The following is a 15,455-nucleotide window of genomic DNA, read 5'->3' as shown; positions in this document are numbered from 1 at the left end:
ATATCGGCATGAGGCTCAACTGCTGATACCGCTCGCAAATGGCCTGCAGATCGTTCCGGAGATAACACACAGCATGATGACATGTCAAGCTGAAATCCGAACATAATCATCCAGAGGGTGCCCAATGCAAGAATAATTGGCGTAGAGACAACGTGGGAAGGACGTGTGGATACCCGAAAGTAAAGTGGCAGCGTTCCTTTACCACAAGCGTGGTCAAGAGCCGCAGATAGCCAGAGGCCACGAGCAACCTGTCATCGATACCTTTACCCACCTGACCGTGGTATCCTCCGATCCGGATCAAGAGGCTCAACTGATTTCGAGCTAGCGCTCAAGGTTGCAAAGACTATGGCATTGTGTAGACTGGCTCTCGGGTAATGCGGGCGGGCTTCGGCCTTTGGGTCCTGGAGGCTGCTTCTTTCATGTTCTCCAATCTATCGGTAGAGTGGGCTGAACATGGGCCGAAGACAGGGGCGGGGAGCGTAGTGGTAGTGGTGACCTGGTAGCTAAGCGTCCTCTTCAGTCTCATCAACGATAGACGGCATTGTGACGGTGGCTCAACGAGGTCACAAACGAAATCAGCGCTCCATCCTATCAATCATAGGGAGCAATCGTGAATTCTGGCCTGTCCAGGAGAGGAGATCATTTTGGCAGGCAGAGCTCAGCTCGTTCCAGGCCTGAATCCCCAGGAGTGCTGCCAGCCTCAGCACAATAGACTCTGAATGTCGAACTTGATCATGATCCGGTCAGTCTTTTCAGAGCAGCGACTTCTTTTAAATATATCTCTCAGCTTCACTTCCCGAGCTATCGGCCCTTCCAGACACATCATAGATTGCCCCGTTGCAGTTGCTTTCCGTTAGCTTGCATGCCTCGTGGTTGCCTCTCGGTCCGTCCGCCCAGGCATCCGCTAAGTGCTTCATTCGGGCAGCAAAAAGCAACGATCATGATGGTGTACCAGATGTTCGTTGGTCAGAGAATATGAGATTTCTTGCTTCTCTTGCTGCAAGACAGTACCTTTTTATGTCGTGGTGCATACATCCCGCTGCTTACGCGGAATCAATGGTTCCGGTGAGCTCTTGCGATTGCCTCAATTGTACGGACGCAACACGCAAAACATTTGCTCCCTGGACAGAGAATGGTTCAAGCGTCATATTCTCACGTCAGAGATCACGCTCCCGTCGGTTTTGACCAAAAGATAACAGGGCCAGGGTGTCATAATGAGGGATTGAGGTCGATTATTATCTGGGGTATTCCGTATCACTTATCAGCAGGCGGCAGGAATACGAGACAAACTTCGAGGACAACTCAGTCCGCGCAGAATCCTGGTTTATTCAATCGGAATAATAATGTGTCGAGTTTCCCGCCATATTTCCCTCCGATTCGACAGATGTCATTTCGGCATACAAAGAGTGTGGCAGAGGAATACGGGGTACATATAAGTGAGCTGCTGCTATGGGTCTAGAAGGCGGATATTCAGGGACACATCAGCATGGGCATCCGTGCATGTGCAAGTTCTCGACCAGCAAGTACGCCGACAAAAGGCCAAGGCGGTCAGAAGAAACTAAATTGGTTTTTGAGCTGATCAGTTTTAACCTGGTCCGCATTCCGAGGCTCTTGTAATAGTTGCCTTGCTGGATGTCAGTGCAAATCGACATTGTCAATTCATACACCGCCTCCTTTTACCCTCCCCGGCCAGTGGGGAGAAAAGTCTGTCACCAGGTACTGACTTAGTCTCAATTGGCGAATAGAGGCTCGATAAAGATGGCTATGCTCTCATCAGAATGAGTGGAAGCATGCTTATTTCCAGTGCAGAGGGACTGTTTGCAGATCCATAGAGACTGGAGATAGCTAGCGATGCTTGGTTTATGGTGTTGGTGGTTTGAGATAGGTAACTAAGCCCTCACTGCTGTGGAAGTCAAATACGAGACTGACAGCCTAGTGTATACTTAGGTCCACCCTGCATTTCCGGATTATATGCTTTCAGGCAACTGCTCTTTCCAATGAGTCGGTATCTCTGATTGGGGCAGCTGCATCTCAGCCTAGGGCAACTGATTCATTCACCTCATGCTGACTATCTACACCCATATATGTCTTGTGTCTCCTGTGTCTCCTGTATTATTTTACTTTTTTGTTCGTCACACTTAGGTGAGCCATAAGGTCGGTGCCATATGCCGGTTTGATGTCCGCCAAATTGCTATTCTACGTAGATAGGCGAGAATAAGGCACTGCATGAGCAGAGCGAAACGGAAGTGTCTCTTATATTAGGATGAAGGAAACACAGAATAAACTATTCTATTGTGTCAAGAAAGGCGTTATGCTATACATTTCATCGTTGGGTATCTCGTAGTACGTACATATGAGCATGTCTTAATGCTGGAACGCTTCAAGCATTGGAACATAGGGAAAATCATATATCCAGAACTCGACTGTCATATGCCTCATGTCTGGAAAATCTACCGGGGAGGGAGGATGATGGTATTGTTAATACTCGTCCTAGAAGTTGACATCTACTCTTCATCGGGAGATGTGTCAGACTGTAGATTGGCGGTTCCATTCGTTCCATTTGCACCCGGGCCTTCCACTGCTGGGAGGGGGAACCCGTCAGCGTAACCGGCTTCAGCAGCTTTCGAGAATCCTTCCCTTGCAAGCATCGTGTTTAAAACAGCGCAGTTGTACACGGCTTCTCCGGGCGGTACGACGACAAAGATGTATGTATTATCGGTAAAGCGGCCCAAAAAGACGTTGAATTGCGGAGTTTTCGTATGCATTACCAAAAACCCAGCCGATGCAGGTGTAGTATGTGTGTTCCTGGCAGCGCAATGTTTGAAGGCCTTCATGATGTTGGACAGACGTTCATGTCGATCATAGATCGGATTCATATTTCCAACATCAGATGTCACAGAAGTGACCGTGAGAAAAGTAGACCGCTCAAAGAGTATGACTTCCTCTGCATCGATCTTTTTTGCAAAAGCGCTCAGGAACCTTTCAATGACGTAGAGGTTCGGTATCAGCTTGTGGACTATGCCCGCCCAGGCTTTGTATAATGATTGGTCCCAGATGCTGCTTCCAAACGTATCGATTGCAAGGTGGTCCGAACGGCTTCGAATCAAAGAGGATCGCTCCTCGTATATCCGCTGACGGTGCTCCGCCTGGATCAGGTCCAGCTTGTGGATAAGACAGAAGACATAAGCATTCGGGCTAAACTCCTTCAGCGCATCGATTATAGCATTGTAAGTATCGAGATCGCGTTCCACTTCTCGTGATTCGATATCGAATACGTAGATCAGAACAGCGACGTCGGAGAAAATGTTGCCTCGTTGAGAGGCTAGGTACGTTTCCATGAAGGCATCCTGGCTACAAGCGCGATATACGCACGTCAGACAAGATTCTTCTCGAGCCCTAAATTATGTGAGAAGAAAGACTCACCCTCCGCAGTCCCATAGATTAAGTGTGAGGTTTCCCATGAACTTGACATGGCTGTGCTCAACGTCAATCGTTGCTCCTAATCGGCGTACGTCCTTGGCGACATAATTGCTGAAGATAATGGAACGCATGGAGGATTTTCCCGATCCACTCTTCCCCATAAGGAGAACCTTCTTCTTCTTTTTCCGCATATCCATTGTGTCCGGTGTGAGCTCGAGGCTAGCTCAAAAGGTGGCAGCGATAAGAGAGCAGTTTACGCAAGATCAGCGTTGCGGGGAATACAATGCAAATAGTCTATTCAACAATAATATGTGGCCTGACTAGGCTTCAAACTTATCTGGATAGCGGCTTCAAAGGGGACGATTTGTGGAATTGAGGGCTCTCGAAATGATATATCGAAGCGTTGCGGGAATCTTGGCCGACGTTGCGGAGAGTAATAATAGTGGCTGGGGTCAATGATGTTCCGCAGGATCACGTGCCGTGGTTCCAAGGCACGCTCCCAGGTTATTATTACTTTAGCTATTATTGCTGCAGCTTTGACCGACCGTGCATTATCGGAGACTTTTCAGTGGGTTTTCGATGGCCTAAAAAGAGATCGACATCAAGCCGATCAACTAGCTATTCTAGCCTTACTCCAGATGCTGCATGAGCTGGGACAAAGACTCAATTTTACCTACACAGTACGTTACGGCGCCAGATCGAATACGGCTTCTGTATATAGATTCATTGCATTTCCAATGCAAGGATGAATCAGCTGTCGCATTGCATTGTTTTCCTAGCAGCTGTTACATTTCAACTATCCGCCTCATGCAACAAGTTGGACCTTTTAAAGAACTGGTATTATGATTGCATTAAGTTTCTTGAGCATGTCAAAGCCAATATGAAGTAAGTCGTCGTTATCGTTCACAGAGTAGTTGGGGACAAATAAAAAATTACGACTGGAGGAGAAAGGTTCTCAAGAAGGCACCAACGAAACACCTGGTCGTGAAATAGTCATTATGAGATGAATACGGTTGAAGAAGGCCGAGAAGTCCCGAAGAGAAAGCTGTATGAAGGTTTTGGAACGGAAAGAAACGAAGGGTTATTAAAAGACAGTGCCGTCGGAGATGATCATGATCGGAGGCTCCTTGGTGTTTGGTCTTGAGACTTCTGCAATCTCGCGGCCACCCTAAAGAGTGATGATTAGCGGCGTTACACATGCCATCCGTGCTGAAGAGAGAACAAACCTTCCAAGTTCCAGCCTCCAGCATTTGGGCGAGAGAAAGCTTCTCGTCACCCCTAAGGCCCAGCTGCTGATTGACCTCATCAAGAAGCTCATCCAAAAATCCCACGGTCACAGCTCTCCACTCAACGATGACATCGTCATCGGCTCGGAAAAGGGGCACAACCTCCATGTTTGGTTGACCCTTTATCTGCGCATTTTCTTTGTAGGCTTCTATCCCGCGCTGCATGTCTCGCTCCTTCAATGTCAACAGACCCATGTCAACGAGGAGACCACCATTTCGATATTCGGGCAGACCGGTTAATAGTTCGCTTCCGGCAAAATGGATATTCATTAACTTCGACATCGGAACCATGATGGAGTAACAGAGCCATTGGGTAAGTTTGTGGAAAGGAACGATGCTCTCCCAAGGCTGCGCGGGAGGGGATTGTGGAAGATCCGAGCATGGCCAGGCGTCTCCAACAGACACCCCATCGATTTGCGTCCTGGAGGCTGGCCAAATTGATGCGAGACCATCCATTAGTACAGACCAGAGTATGGGCAGAGGAACAATAGGAACAGATGAAGCGAGTGTAGAGGGGTGGGAGAGCAGGTAGTCTGAGACACTGTCAGTATGTCTCTTCAAACAATGGACGTCGGACTAGAAGGCGGTAGAGCAACTGACCGAGCATGTTTCCTGGTCGGGCGTCAACACCAAAGAGTTCTTGGTTGTTCAGGGCGTCTGAGAGGCTTGCTAAAAGTCCCGCGCGACCTTCCAGCCCAGCCAGAGGGTTCTCCTCTGAATGTTGCATACCCTTGGCGAGCATATCCACAGTCACCTTTTTCAGACCAGCACCGTCAACCTGACACGGTTCCGTTGGATCACTGCTGAACATTCCACTTTTGAACATCTCCAAGCTTGCCACGGCGAGTCCCTCGCTTCGTGAGTAGACTTTGCCGGACTCCTTAGATCTGTAGGACCATCTGGTCCCAGCACCAGCATCCAAAAGAACAGAAACCAAGAACAAATCTATCAGACGCCTGGTGCGCTCCTGGGCATCAATAGTACTGGGCCATGACTGGAGCAGTTGGTTGATACGAGGTCTCCCACCCACGTCAAAGTGCTGCCAGCGACCGTGGGGAGGGATCGACTGGTAGTCTGGAGCATGGTCCCTCTTGTAACTCGTAAGCTATTTGTTCATCCAGCCATATTGGATGGCATGGGGAGCATATATTCGATAAAAAACTTACCTTGATAATGGAGACAACATACGATGCGGTCTCTTCGAACTTGGTCATATCAACATCGAAGTGGTTTAATAGGTTCCGCTTTGCTCTCTGCAGAACGATCCGAGACCGGTCACGCACGGCATGGATGCTTCGAAGATATGCCCCCGGGTCGAGAGTTGGATCTGGGGGCTTGGCAATTGGCACCTCCGGAATGGACGCGGGGAGAACAGCGCTGGGCTTGACGAAAGAAGGCGACTTGAGCGATGCACTTGAGTTTCGTGGGCTCACCACGGATTCCTGCTCATCCTTGTCCGAGCCATAGATGGAGTTTTTGGAATCTTTCCGTTTGAAGATACCCATGATGGACAGCAATCGAGTCAGCGAGCTGCACGATGGAGGAGGTCTTGTTCTGAAGTCCGCGGGGTGCGGGACAAGGATGAGGGATGGTTCGTCTCGTCAGTCGAGTGATGGTAATGCACCACCAGCGATCCTTTTGCACGAGAGCGCGGGGGATGTCTTGTTTTGAACTTTGGCGACAACGAACGGGCGTCCCCTCAATGAGAAGCTGAGCCCGGCGGGCTGAGAACGCCTGACAACTAAATTATTTCTCTCGTGGAACCAACTTGACTTCTGGTCAAGGTCGCAGCCCCGGTCCAGTGGGATCTCAGCAACTGTTGGTAGAGAAAAGGAGAACGACGGCGGAGTCGCTGGTGGAGGTCGATCGGATTTGACTTCGTGGTCGCGTTTCTAGCAGGAGTTAAGGTGCATCGCGGTTTATTAGTACGTACTGTCCATACCACAGTCGATGTTCTCTCGGTTTCCTCGAATGGGCGAAAGTGTGTTTCCGCCGGGGGGGAGATGGATGGGCGGTACAGAAAATTATTTATTTATTATTATTATGTGACAGACTCTATCGATAGCGACCCAGCACGGACTCGATAGTATTATTAGCCCTCAGGGACAGCTCGATTGGATATCAGAGTTCATTTGTCCCTCCCCGGTAAGATCTACAATGTACTGTACAATCAAATTCCTTTTCTTTTGCCTCCTCCATCACGGTTGATGCATCACGAGCACATGCTAAAATTAAACCCTTCACTAACATCCGCGACAACGCCTCTAGGAAGCCAATAATGGGCTCTTTCGCCACCGGTTAGGATGAAGTTGCTAAGCCTAGTTACAACAATCATTATTACAGTATTATTACTACAACCAAAACATTTCCCCCATCTGCAAGGGACGGGGCACCGTGCGCCGGTGCCTACGGAATCGGATCAGAGACGACAGTGCGGAGCCCGCCGCTAAGGAGAAGCTTTCTCGACCGTGCAGGTCTTTGCTCCATCAGTCAGGGTCACCCCGTGCTGGTGAGAGAAGAAAGATCAGAATCATATTATCATTGGTATCTAACGTGGGCTAGTTAACTGTCGTTCGGACTCGAGGACGTCGTCACTCGTAACGCGTTGTTGATGTTCCTATCTCAATGCGATATCATTCCTCCCGTCGACTAGTTACGATGGATGGCAGCGGTTCCAGCAGTAACTAACTACCATAGCTGGCGCAGCATGGCGAGCTCGTGTTCTCCCGGCTTCATCCATCCCTGGAGAGCCGCCCAGGATCCATCGCCCGAGCTAGAGGGGTAAACAACTCCGAGGCCACGCTGCTGGGTCGCCGCTGGTTTGGTTGATTGTCTCTTGGGGCCGGGGAGCTCAAATCCGAACCGGCAGGGCAAATGGTAGCTAAGTTGACTAACTATCTAACTAATAATACGGCTCGATTGATGAGTCCAAGGGGGTATTTAGAGAGAGACCCCGTGGAGCACGGGCAGCGGAGTCTCTTTGCCTCGCACGAGCCATTATTATTCTGATATGATCGCATTTTGCCAGGTTCGACCGGAGCCAGCGCTTCTAATCCCCGTCTCGCGCCGGGAGATCTTCTAGGGGCAGTCCGGTCCTCGCACCTCTGTCTCGAATTTCCGCCAGGGCAACCCCATCGACGGCGCATGGAAAACAGGGTCGAGATTCGCGACAGAGGACCGCAGACACGACGTTCATGCATAGAAACAAAATAACAATATGACTCTCCAGCTAAATGAGGCGTCGCCATAATCTGGTTCGAGGACACCACGATCCGGACCTACCACTCTAGCAGTCTACGTGCAGTGGGCCCCAGGTACGGGTTGCACTCCGATTCAACAGAAACTGTCCTATCCATCGCTGTGGACGGAGACGCCGAGACGGTCCTATCAAACGGGAAGCCTGCCGTCTCCGCGACTCGGTTAGACCCGTCAACGTCCCTGGATAGCGTCCTCTGACGCGAACTTTGTGCCTGGAGTATCCCGGAAAGTTTAGCGCCAATCTGAACGCCAGGGCCACTTCTAGGGGAATGGAGGAGTGGACGAGTTTCTGCCACCTGTGCCTTGGAACGGCGAGGGCAAAGACCGCAAAGCAGCAATCATGGTCTAGGCACGAGGGACTGGACCTAGTTATGGTCGTTAGTTACTGGTATGGAGGATAAGTTAGTCAAAACATTATTGTCCAGCTTTATGGTATGGTATGGTACCAGGTACAGTGACTCCCACTGCATGTGGGAACTTTTGCGCGGAACGACGCCGGCGCGGAAATCTCCACCAACCTCGAGAGCTAGAGTACTCTAGAGTATGGTTCCTTAGGGACTCGCAGATGGTCTAGGCCGTGCCGTCAAACCGGATGTTTTATTATGTGTTATGGTCTGCCGCCGATCTTTGTCCATGCGCTGACTCAGCGCTCGGCCGCGTGTCACGTGAGAGGCCAAAAGGGGCTCCCTAAGCCACATTTACGCGGCCTCAGCCACGCATCATGAGCACCGCCACCGGATGAAGCTCAACGGCCACAGAACCACCATCGTCATTTCTGCAGTGAACAGCGCGTGTCGATCGATTGATCCAGCCTTTGTGCAAGCATTCTATCACCTGGTTATGTCTCACTAGGTGGATGACTCATTTTCGCCTTGTGGCAGTTTGAGCAGGTGTACGGACACGCAGCGCTTTGCGGTGGTCCTCCTAGAGCGTCCCGACACTGAAGCTCCACGACCATAATACGGTCTTGCTTGCACGGAACGCTCGTCCGTCATGGAGGACTTGAGTGGTCTGAGCTGGACTCCCGGCTCGAACGAAGCAACGAAACCGCCCCCGATGACTTCCAGTTCTCTCTTCTCGACCATGCGGTCAACTCCCCTCTCCGGACGTTCTACTCCACTCTCTGGGCCCTCTGGTCCCTCCGGCCCCTCAAATCCACCTTCTAAGCCTACTACGCCTGCAAACGATAGCTTCGCCAATCTCGTCTCTTTCAACGCCTCCAACCCTGACAAGAACCTTTCTCTAGCGGAGCGTCAGAAGCGGTTGCAAGAAGAAAGAGCAAAACAGGAAGCAGAGAAGAGACAACGCTGGGAGGCACAATATGGCGGGAATAACGCGCGATTTTGGGATAGTCTTGGACAAGGTGAAGGCAGTCCAGCAACTGTCGGAGCTCCCCAGCCAAGTGCACCACCGAAGATACAACCGACTGAGGAAGATGAAGACGATATCCTTGCTGCCTTCAAGGCCTCTGCGCCTGTAGATGCGTCGACCAACTTTCCAATTCCTAGTTCTACGTCGTCACCAGCACCAGTATCGATGACTCCCGCTTCCGGTTTCGCTCCAACAGCTCAGAACGACAATATGTCTTTTCTCGACGACGACGATCCATTCGGTCTTGGACAGATGAGCTCAAAGCCAGCTGCTACACCAAAGTCGACGACACAAGAAACCACGGATACAGACGATGATTTCCTAGGAGACCTTGCCAAGCCCGTATCGGAGTTTTCGTCCATACAGGCACATCGGAGTTCAAGCCAAACGCCTGTTAAGGAGGAGACCAAGGATATCCCGAAGCCCGCGGATGGTGTCGACCGAGCTGTGGCGGAGCTGGTGGATATGGGATTCCCGGCAGAGAAAGCACGCCAAGCCTTGAGCAGTACCGACTCTGGTATGGATGTCCAGGCAGCAGTCGGCTGGCTTCTAAACCAAGCTCACGCCGAATCGCGAGAGAAGGCTAGAGCCAGAGATGGTGGAGCGAGCTCTTTTGATCAGCGCGAACGGGGCAGGGATCGGAGTCAACGACGAGGCCATGACGAGCCAGCTTGGTCAAGAGGCAGCGACAGATCTGATTTCTCAGGAACGCGCGATGATCGCCGAAGCCCTGCGACAGCAGAAAGGGATGCTGCGCACATAGCGGCTAATTTTGGCAACAGCCTTTTCAAGACCGCGAATTCTCTTTGGAAAACTGGAAGCAAGAAGTTCCAACAGGCTGTTCAAGAACTCAACTCCGATCATGATCCAAATCAACCCCGATGGATGAGAGATGCATCTGTCGCAGGGGAGCATCGACGTTCGTCGCCTCGGCCTCGAGCGGATCATCTTGACGGCAGTAGAGCGCAACGCGAAGCCCAGCCAGAAGTTGATCGCAGTCGCCCAGAACAGTTCACTGACGAGGCACTCCTTCTAGAAGCAAGCGAAGGCCCACCTACTCGCCATCGTACACGTCCTAAGGCTGATGCTCAACCGGTTCGGGAAAGTCACGAGCTCCCTTTGAACTCGAAGAATCCTTTCAGTCACCCGGAAAGACGTGCCCCTCAGCCTGCTTTCGCACAACAACGGCCTCAGGCAAGTGATAGTAGATCTCGTCTGAGCCGTGCTGCCGTGGAGGAACAATCAACTCAGGCGTATATCAGTCCTGCCAGAAGAAGACGTCCTGCCACAGAACAACAGGCCTCTAGTCCCAATGTTGATCTGTTCGATAGTCCTGGTCCATCCCAGGTTCCTCGCCCACAAGGATCAGCTGCAACCCCTCCCATCCAAGCTTCACGTCCCTCGAAGCCATCAGCGCCGCTCCCCGCGAAGCCAAAAGCTCCTCCCCGATCAATACCCCAGGTATCCTCTTCGGTGCTCATGTCCTCACATCAGTATCGCCAAAAGGGGACGGAGGCTTTTAAGCGTGGTGACTATGCTGCCGCACATGAGGCGTTTGCCGCAGCTGTGTCAGGTCTTCCGGATAAGCACCCGGTTACCATTGTCCTTCTCAGCAACCGCGCTATGACTGCTTTGAAAATTGGAGAACCTAAATCTGCTATTGATGACGCAGATACGATCCTATCCATAATAGGCCCATCGAAAGGAGAAGCGGAATCAATAGATATGGGCAATGGCGAGCCAAGCAAGCCTATGAGGGACTTCTACGGAAAGGCACTGATGCGCAAGGCCGAGGCACTAGAACAGCTCGAGCGTTGGGAAGATGCAGCCAGAGTATGGAAACAGGCTGTTGAGACAGGTCATGGAGGCAGCACCAGTATCCAAGGCCGTAACAGGTGCGAAAAAGCGGCTGGTATCAGCAAGCCTACTCCTAGACCTGCTTCGCGGCCAGTTCAGCCAAAGAAACCGGCCTCTAGGCCCTCTGCTCTCAGTGACCTCGCAGGGCCATCGACCACCGCAGCAGCTTCTGGTGAAGCAGTTACACGCTTACGAGCAGCTAACGCAGAGGCTGATCGTGCTGATGAAGAGAAGCTCGCTCTTACGGACAGTGTCGATGCGAAAATCGCGGCATGGAAGGGCGGAAAACAAGATAACCTGCGTGCTCTACTGGGCAGCCTCGACAATGTCCTGTGGCCAGAAGCTGGCTGGAAGAAAGTCAACCTGTCCGAGTTGGTCCTGCCGAATAAAGTCAAGATACAGTACATGAAAGGTATTGCAAAGGTGCATCCTGACAAGGTACGTTTCATCACTTGTCCCTTGGGATTTACGTCCGTATTTCGACCTGACTAATACCGTCGTTCTTTGTCTTAGATTCCTACCAGCGCAACAATAGAGCAACGTATGATCGCCGGCGCCGTCTTCAGCGCGCTCAATGAAGCGTGGGACAAATTCAAGAAAGAGAACAACCTTTGATCTACGCTGCATCTTTCAACTTTTCACGATCGGTCCTCAGGTCGCGAGACTTCGGTTTCGTACGATACGACGCACCATCCAACATCGATGGCGGCATTATCACTTTCGAATTCTTTCTGCAGTACATAAGCAAACACCCAGACACATGCATTCTGTGACGACGAGATGAAACTACCACAATAGAACTTTTCCATATTCTGATAAACTTATGACAAGTCGCACTATTGACAAGGCGAATCTGCCGAACTCCGCGTAGTGGTATCTCCCCGAGACTAGGGTAAGACGGCACCAAAGATCGTCCGTCATCCATATCACTCGCAGCCTGCTAGTACTTAATTTAGATAGTACTAACTACTTAAGATCTTCCTTCCCACTTCACGGGAATTAATCCGTCAACGGTTGCCTTTTCTGAGAAGATAGTATTAACTAAAACGTCCTTGCACGCCTTTGAAAAGAGTAGCTAATCCAGTGCCAATCACATAAGCAGCGAATCCGTTCGGCATGGGAATCGGCTAACTGTCCAGTTCTACGAAGCATTCGGCTAACTTCAGATTCTACGCTAGAAATATTCTTAACCGATCGATTCTAGACCCCAATCGGCGCAGAAATAACAAGAAAAAGAAACCGCCACTCAAAACAGATAAATTCTAACGGTGACATTCGAGGACATTGAACGGGCCTCTCTAGTGACCAAGAGAAAAAGTATCACGCGCTCCCTCTAAGGGAAATATCCTTCATCAGGCCTTCGAATCCCTCGCCGATCCTGGCCAATGGCGCCTCAATAGCAATGGGGGCCCAGGCAAGACTCTCACCATTGACACCTAGACGAGTGAGGAATTCCATCATCCTCGTCGTCGACTCGTTCTTGGCGGAAGGGCTCACATTCAGAAAAGTCTGATTACCGCGTCCGATCAACCTGACGTCCGTCCAGGTGTTGAGCGGGAGGCTGTAATTGAGGGAGTAGGGATTCCCGCCACTGATGAGGGTTACGTTCGTGATGGACCCGTTGCCGTTCATGAGGGTCGAGTCTGGGCCTGAGAACAACGTTCCCGGATTGTTGGAGAGCGGCTTAACGGAGAAAGAGAGCGTGTAGTTTCGACCTTTACTACTAAGGGGTGTTTCGAGGTAGCAAGTGCCGGAGAAACGGATGGCGGAGTCCTCGACGGCGCAGCCGTGAGAAACCCCGTTATAGTTATTTCCGGAGAGGTCTTGGATCTTGGCAGAGGGGGTTTTGAAGTTGTAGTTCAGGATGAGATCGGACTTGGACTTGATTCGACGGTCCAGGTTCTGTCCAGGGATAGCGGCGTGCAGTTTGTCGAATACCTGGTCGTATTCTTGCTCAAGCAGGTCGCCGCCCCATTGCTTATCTGCGAGAGCGGGCAGGACGTCCCTCAGGGAATAATATGCTTCGAGGACAGTGGTGGCGTTGGGACCGTAATCGTTCCATAAAGCTGCTACTTGTCCCAGGACATGAGGATTATTCCTGGGTGGATTGTTGGTTGCGTTTTTGGTGTCGAATATGTTCGGGGCGTATGGTCCACCGGCAGGGTCACCATAGAAGACTCGCGTCTTGTTGAGTATCTGGGGGTAGCTCCCAGACCATTTCCCCACGACGTAGAATGCGTCGTCTGAGTTGAGGACGTTATAACCGTTCTTGATGTAGTCGAAGTATGGATTATCTTCAAAGAACTCCCAGTGCTGGATCGATACCTCCTGGGAGACATTCGATCCCTCTGACGGGGTGAAAGTACCCCAGATTCGCGTATCCTTGGACGATTCCTCCTTGATGAACCCATGCATTGAATTGACGAACCTGGTATAGTCCGCAACCAGACTACTATCATACTCGTCTGCGCCGATATGAACCACCTTACTATGAAACCACGGAAGGAAAGTCTTCCAGATCGTCTGTACAGTAGGGATAGAGTCTGGCTGAGTGATATTGATCATGCTGAGATCCTCCAGACCGATATCCGGCTTCCATTGCACGATAACCAATGCGTGTCCTGGGGATTCGATCTCCGGGATGATCGTCACTCCGCGCTTCGCGCACTGCTCTTGGATATTATCGAATTGAGACCGTGTATAGGATTCATTTATGCGCTTATTGAGACCCTCCACGGTTGGGTCTGCGGATAGAAGCCGAAACGCAGCATAAAGCTCCAAGGATTCTTCTCTGGAGTATTCATCGACGTTGTTGTAGAGGTTATCGCTAAGATGAAGGTGAAACACGTTCTGCTTAAAGAAGGAAATATAGGAGCATATTTCGATAAGGAAGTCAGGGGGGTAGTAATGGCGTCCAGCATCGAGCTACGAGTGTTAACTAATCGCATGAAACTAAACACTATTGTGGTTTTAGAACCTACCATAACTCCACGAGTAGCCCATCCAGGCGCATCAGTTCCGGATCCATGAGGTATCTCAAAGTCGTTGAGCACAGCTTCTTGGATTAGAGATCGAGTACCCCACCAAGTACCCAAGGGACTGGCACCGGAGATAATGATACCGTTCTCGTTCACGGTTAGAGTGTACCCTTCAGAAGTAGCACGGCCGGCGATATCATGAAAGGTGGTTTCATTATCGATAGTCAAGAAAATCGAGTTGGTTTCGGGCTTGTTTCCGTGAAGAAGAGACAACTTGAAGCCTAATGATAACTCAAGATCGGCTCGAAAGACCTCGCCAAATTCGGATAATGTTGGTGGGATCAAAGTCTGGCCTGCATTATCTACTGTATTGGCGTATTGAGAACTTATGGTGATGCTCTTTAGCTGATGTAATGAATAGGTTCCTTCTGTGGGAGTGAAAGGTGTCGTCGGCACAGTCAGGAGACGAGCGTAAGCTGGATAAGAGTCAGCGTTGATAGAGGATATGAATATCAAAATGATTTCTTCCGCAGAAAAAAAAAAAAAAAAAAAAAAAAAAAAAAATTAAGGTAACTGTTTTACCGTATAAAATTTAAAACTCTCTAGACAACTCGACCAAAAAGGAGAAACCTCCTGTATGGTATATGAGTAAAGAAAGAAGCACATACAGCAGAGCCCCAGTGACAGGGCGATACAAGCAGATAAAAGCCCTTGATAATAATACATCTCACTTGTCTCCGGCTGACGAAAATCCCACTTTCACAATTACCATATATATCGCACTGCAGGATATTGAGAATAAAGAGACATGTATAATGGATACAGGATACATTTGCCGTCTTTATATGCTTGACAGCTTTGTCCCGTCTCAACGCTAGGTAGTATTCAAATTAAGCCAATGTACTGAGGACGTTGCACCCAGATCTTCGCATGGGTATCTTTGACAAAGCTTGCCATTCGATAAACGAGTGTAACACTGCGTATCTATGCCGTCAAAGCCAATTGCTGTTCGCAAGCTTGTCCAGCGATCGGCGATGTACTTAAGTACAGCCCGTAAGTAAAGCGGGGTCTTCGACTTTCCAACCTTGATTCGGACGGTGACGCTCTCTAAATATCTGTCCGCCATTATTCTGCACAACGTCTCCAATTTAGGACATCATGGTTACCTTTCAGGCTTTTTCGGTAGTTATTCTAAGAAAACGGTGGAATTTGTGCCATGTGGCTAGGTATCTCTATCCCACGTAGAGGTCCCAGAGGACAATCCTGATGCCAAATGCTTATCGGT

General features: G+C 50.3%; 5 protein-coding genes across 5 annotated transcripts; 1 reads left to right on the top strand and 4 right to left on the bottom strand.

Moving 5' to 3' along the window:
- Positions 1-2,313: 2,313 nt before the first annotated feature.
- On the bottom strand, positions 2,314-3,446 carry C8Q69DRAFT_454353 (putative small monomeric GTPase). The gene is made up of 2 exons (XM_028629695.1): positions 3,424-3,446; positions 2,314-3,351 (listed from the first exon to the last, which is right to left on the bottom strand). The coding sequence occupies exon 2, from the start codon at positions 3,336-3,338 to the stop codon at positions 2,505-2,507; it is 834 nt and encodes a 277-aa protein (XP_028489924.1). The 5' UTR covers positions 3,339-3,351; positions 3,424-3,446; the 3' UTR covers positions 2,314-2,504.
- On the bottom strand, positions 3,330-3,823 carry C8Q69DRAFT_454347 (ras-related GTP-binding protein A-like protein). Its single transcript, XM_028629694.1, has one exon. It carries the CDS (start codon positions 3,615-3,617, stop codon positions 3,420-3,422), a length of 198 nt encoding a protein of 65 aa, XP_028489923.1. The 5' UTR covers positions 3,618-3,823; the 3' UTR covers positions 3,330-3,419.
- A 681-nt stretch (positions 3,824-4,504) lies between these two features.
- Positions 4,505-6,211, bottom strand: C8Q69DRAFT_397012 (hypothetical protein; the record flags this gene model as incomplete). Its single annotated transcript, XM_028627765.1, has 4 exons — positions 4,505-4,588; positions 4,647-5,239; positions 5,307-5,796; positions 5,873-6,211. The coding sequence occupies 4 exons, from the start codon at positions 6,209-6,211 to the stop codon at positions 4,505-4,507; spliced, it is 1,506 nt and encodes a 501-aa protein (XP_028489922.1).
- Positions 6,212-8,720: 2,509 nt separating this feature from the next.
- C8Q69DRAFT_53330 (hypothetical protein) lies at positions 8,721-11,819 on the top strand. Its single transcript, XM_028633760.1, has 2 exons — positions 8,721-11,630; positions 11,706-11,819. Exons 1-2 carry the CDS (start codon positions 8,958-8,960, stop codon positions 11,805-11,807), a joined length of 2,775 nt encoding a protein of 924 aa, XP_028489921.1. The 5' UTR covers positions 8,721-8,957; the 3' UTR covers positions 11,808-11,819.
- A 693-nt stretch (positions 11,820-12,512) lies between these two features.
- Positions 12,513-14,896, bottom strand: C8Q69DRAFT_441316 (beta-hexosaminidase; the record flags this gene model as incomplete). The annotated part of the gene is made up of 3 exons (XM_028628734.1): positions 12,513-14,117; positions 14,174-14,646; positions 14,839-14,896. 3 exons carry the CDS (start codon positions 14,894-14,896, stop codon positions 12,513-12,515), a joined length of 2,136 nt encoding a protein of 711 aa, XP_028489920.1.
- Between the last annotated feature and the right edge of the window lie 559 nt (positions 14,897-15,455).

The sequence above is a fragment of the Paecilomyces variotii genome, assembly GCF_004022145.1.
Source record: "Paecilomyces variotii strain CBS 101075 chromosome Unknown C8Q69scaffold_1, whole genome shotgun sequence".
NCBI lineage: Eukaryota > Fungi > Ascomycota > Eurotiomycetes > Eurotiales > Thermoascaceae > Paecilomyces > Paecilomyces variotii.
The sequence above is the reverse complement of the archived record's forward strand: the minus strand, read 5'-3'. Positions and strand labels throughout refer to the sequence as shown.

What these genes read in the sequence shown, in the direction of transcription:
- C8Q69DRAFT_454353 (XM_028629695.1), bottom strand. Translation starts at nt 3,338, where the DNA reads ATGGAAACGTACCTAGCCTCTCAACGAGGCAACATTTTCTCCGACGTC.
- C8Q69DRAFT_454347 (XM_028629694.1), bottom strand. Translation starts at nt 3,617, where the DNA reads ATGGATATGCGGAAAAAGAAGAAGAAGGTTCTCCTTATGGGGAAGAGT.
- C8Q69DRAFT_53330 (XM_028633760.1), top strand. Translation starts at nt 8,958, where the DNA reads ATGGAGGACTTGAGTGGTCTGAGCTGGACTCCCGGCTCGAACGAAGCA. An exon ending in CAAAGGTGCATCCTGACAAG is followed by an intron (nt 11,631 to 11,705) that starts GTACGTTTCATC and finishes TCTTTGTCTTAG; the next exon opens with ATTCCTACCAGCGCAACAAT.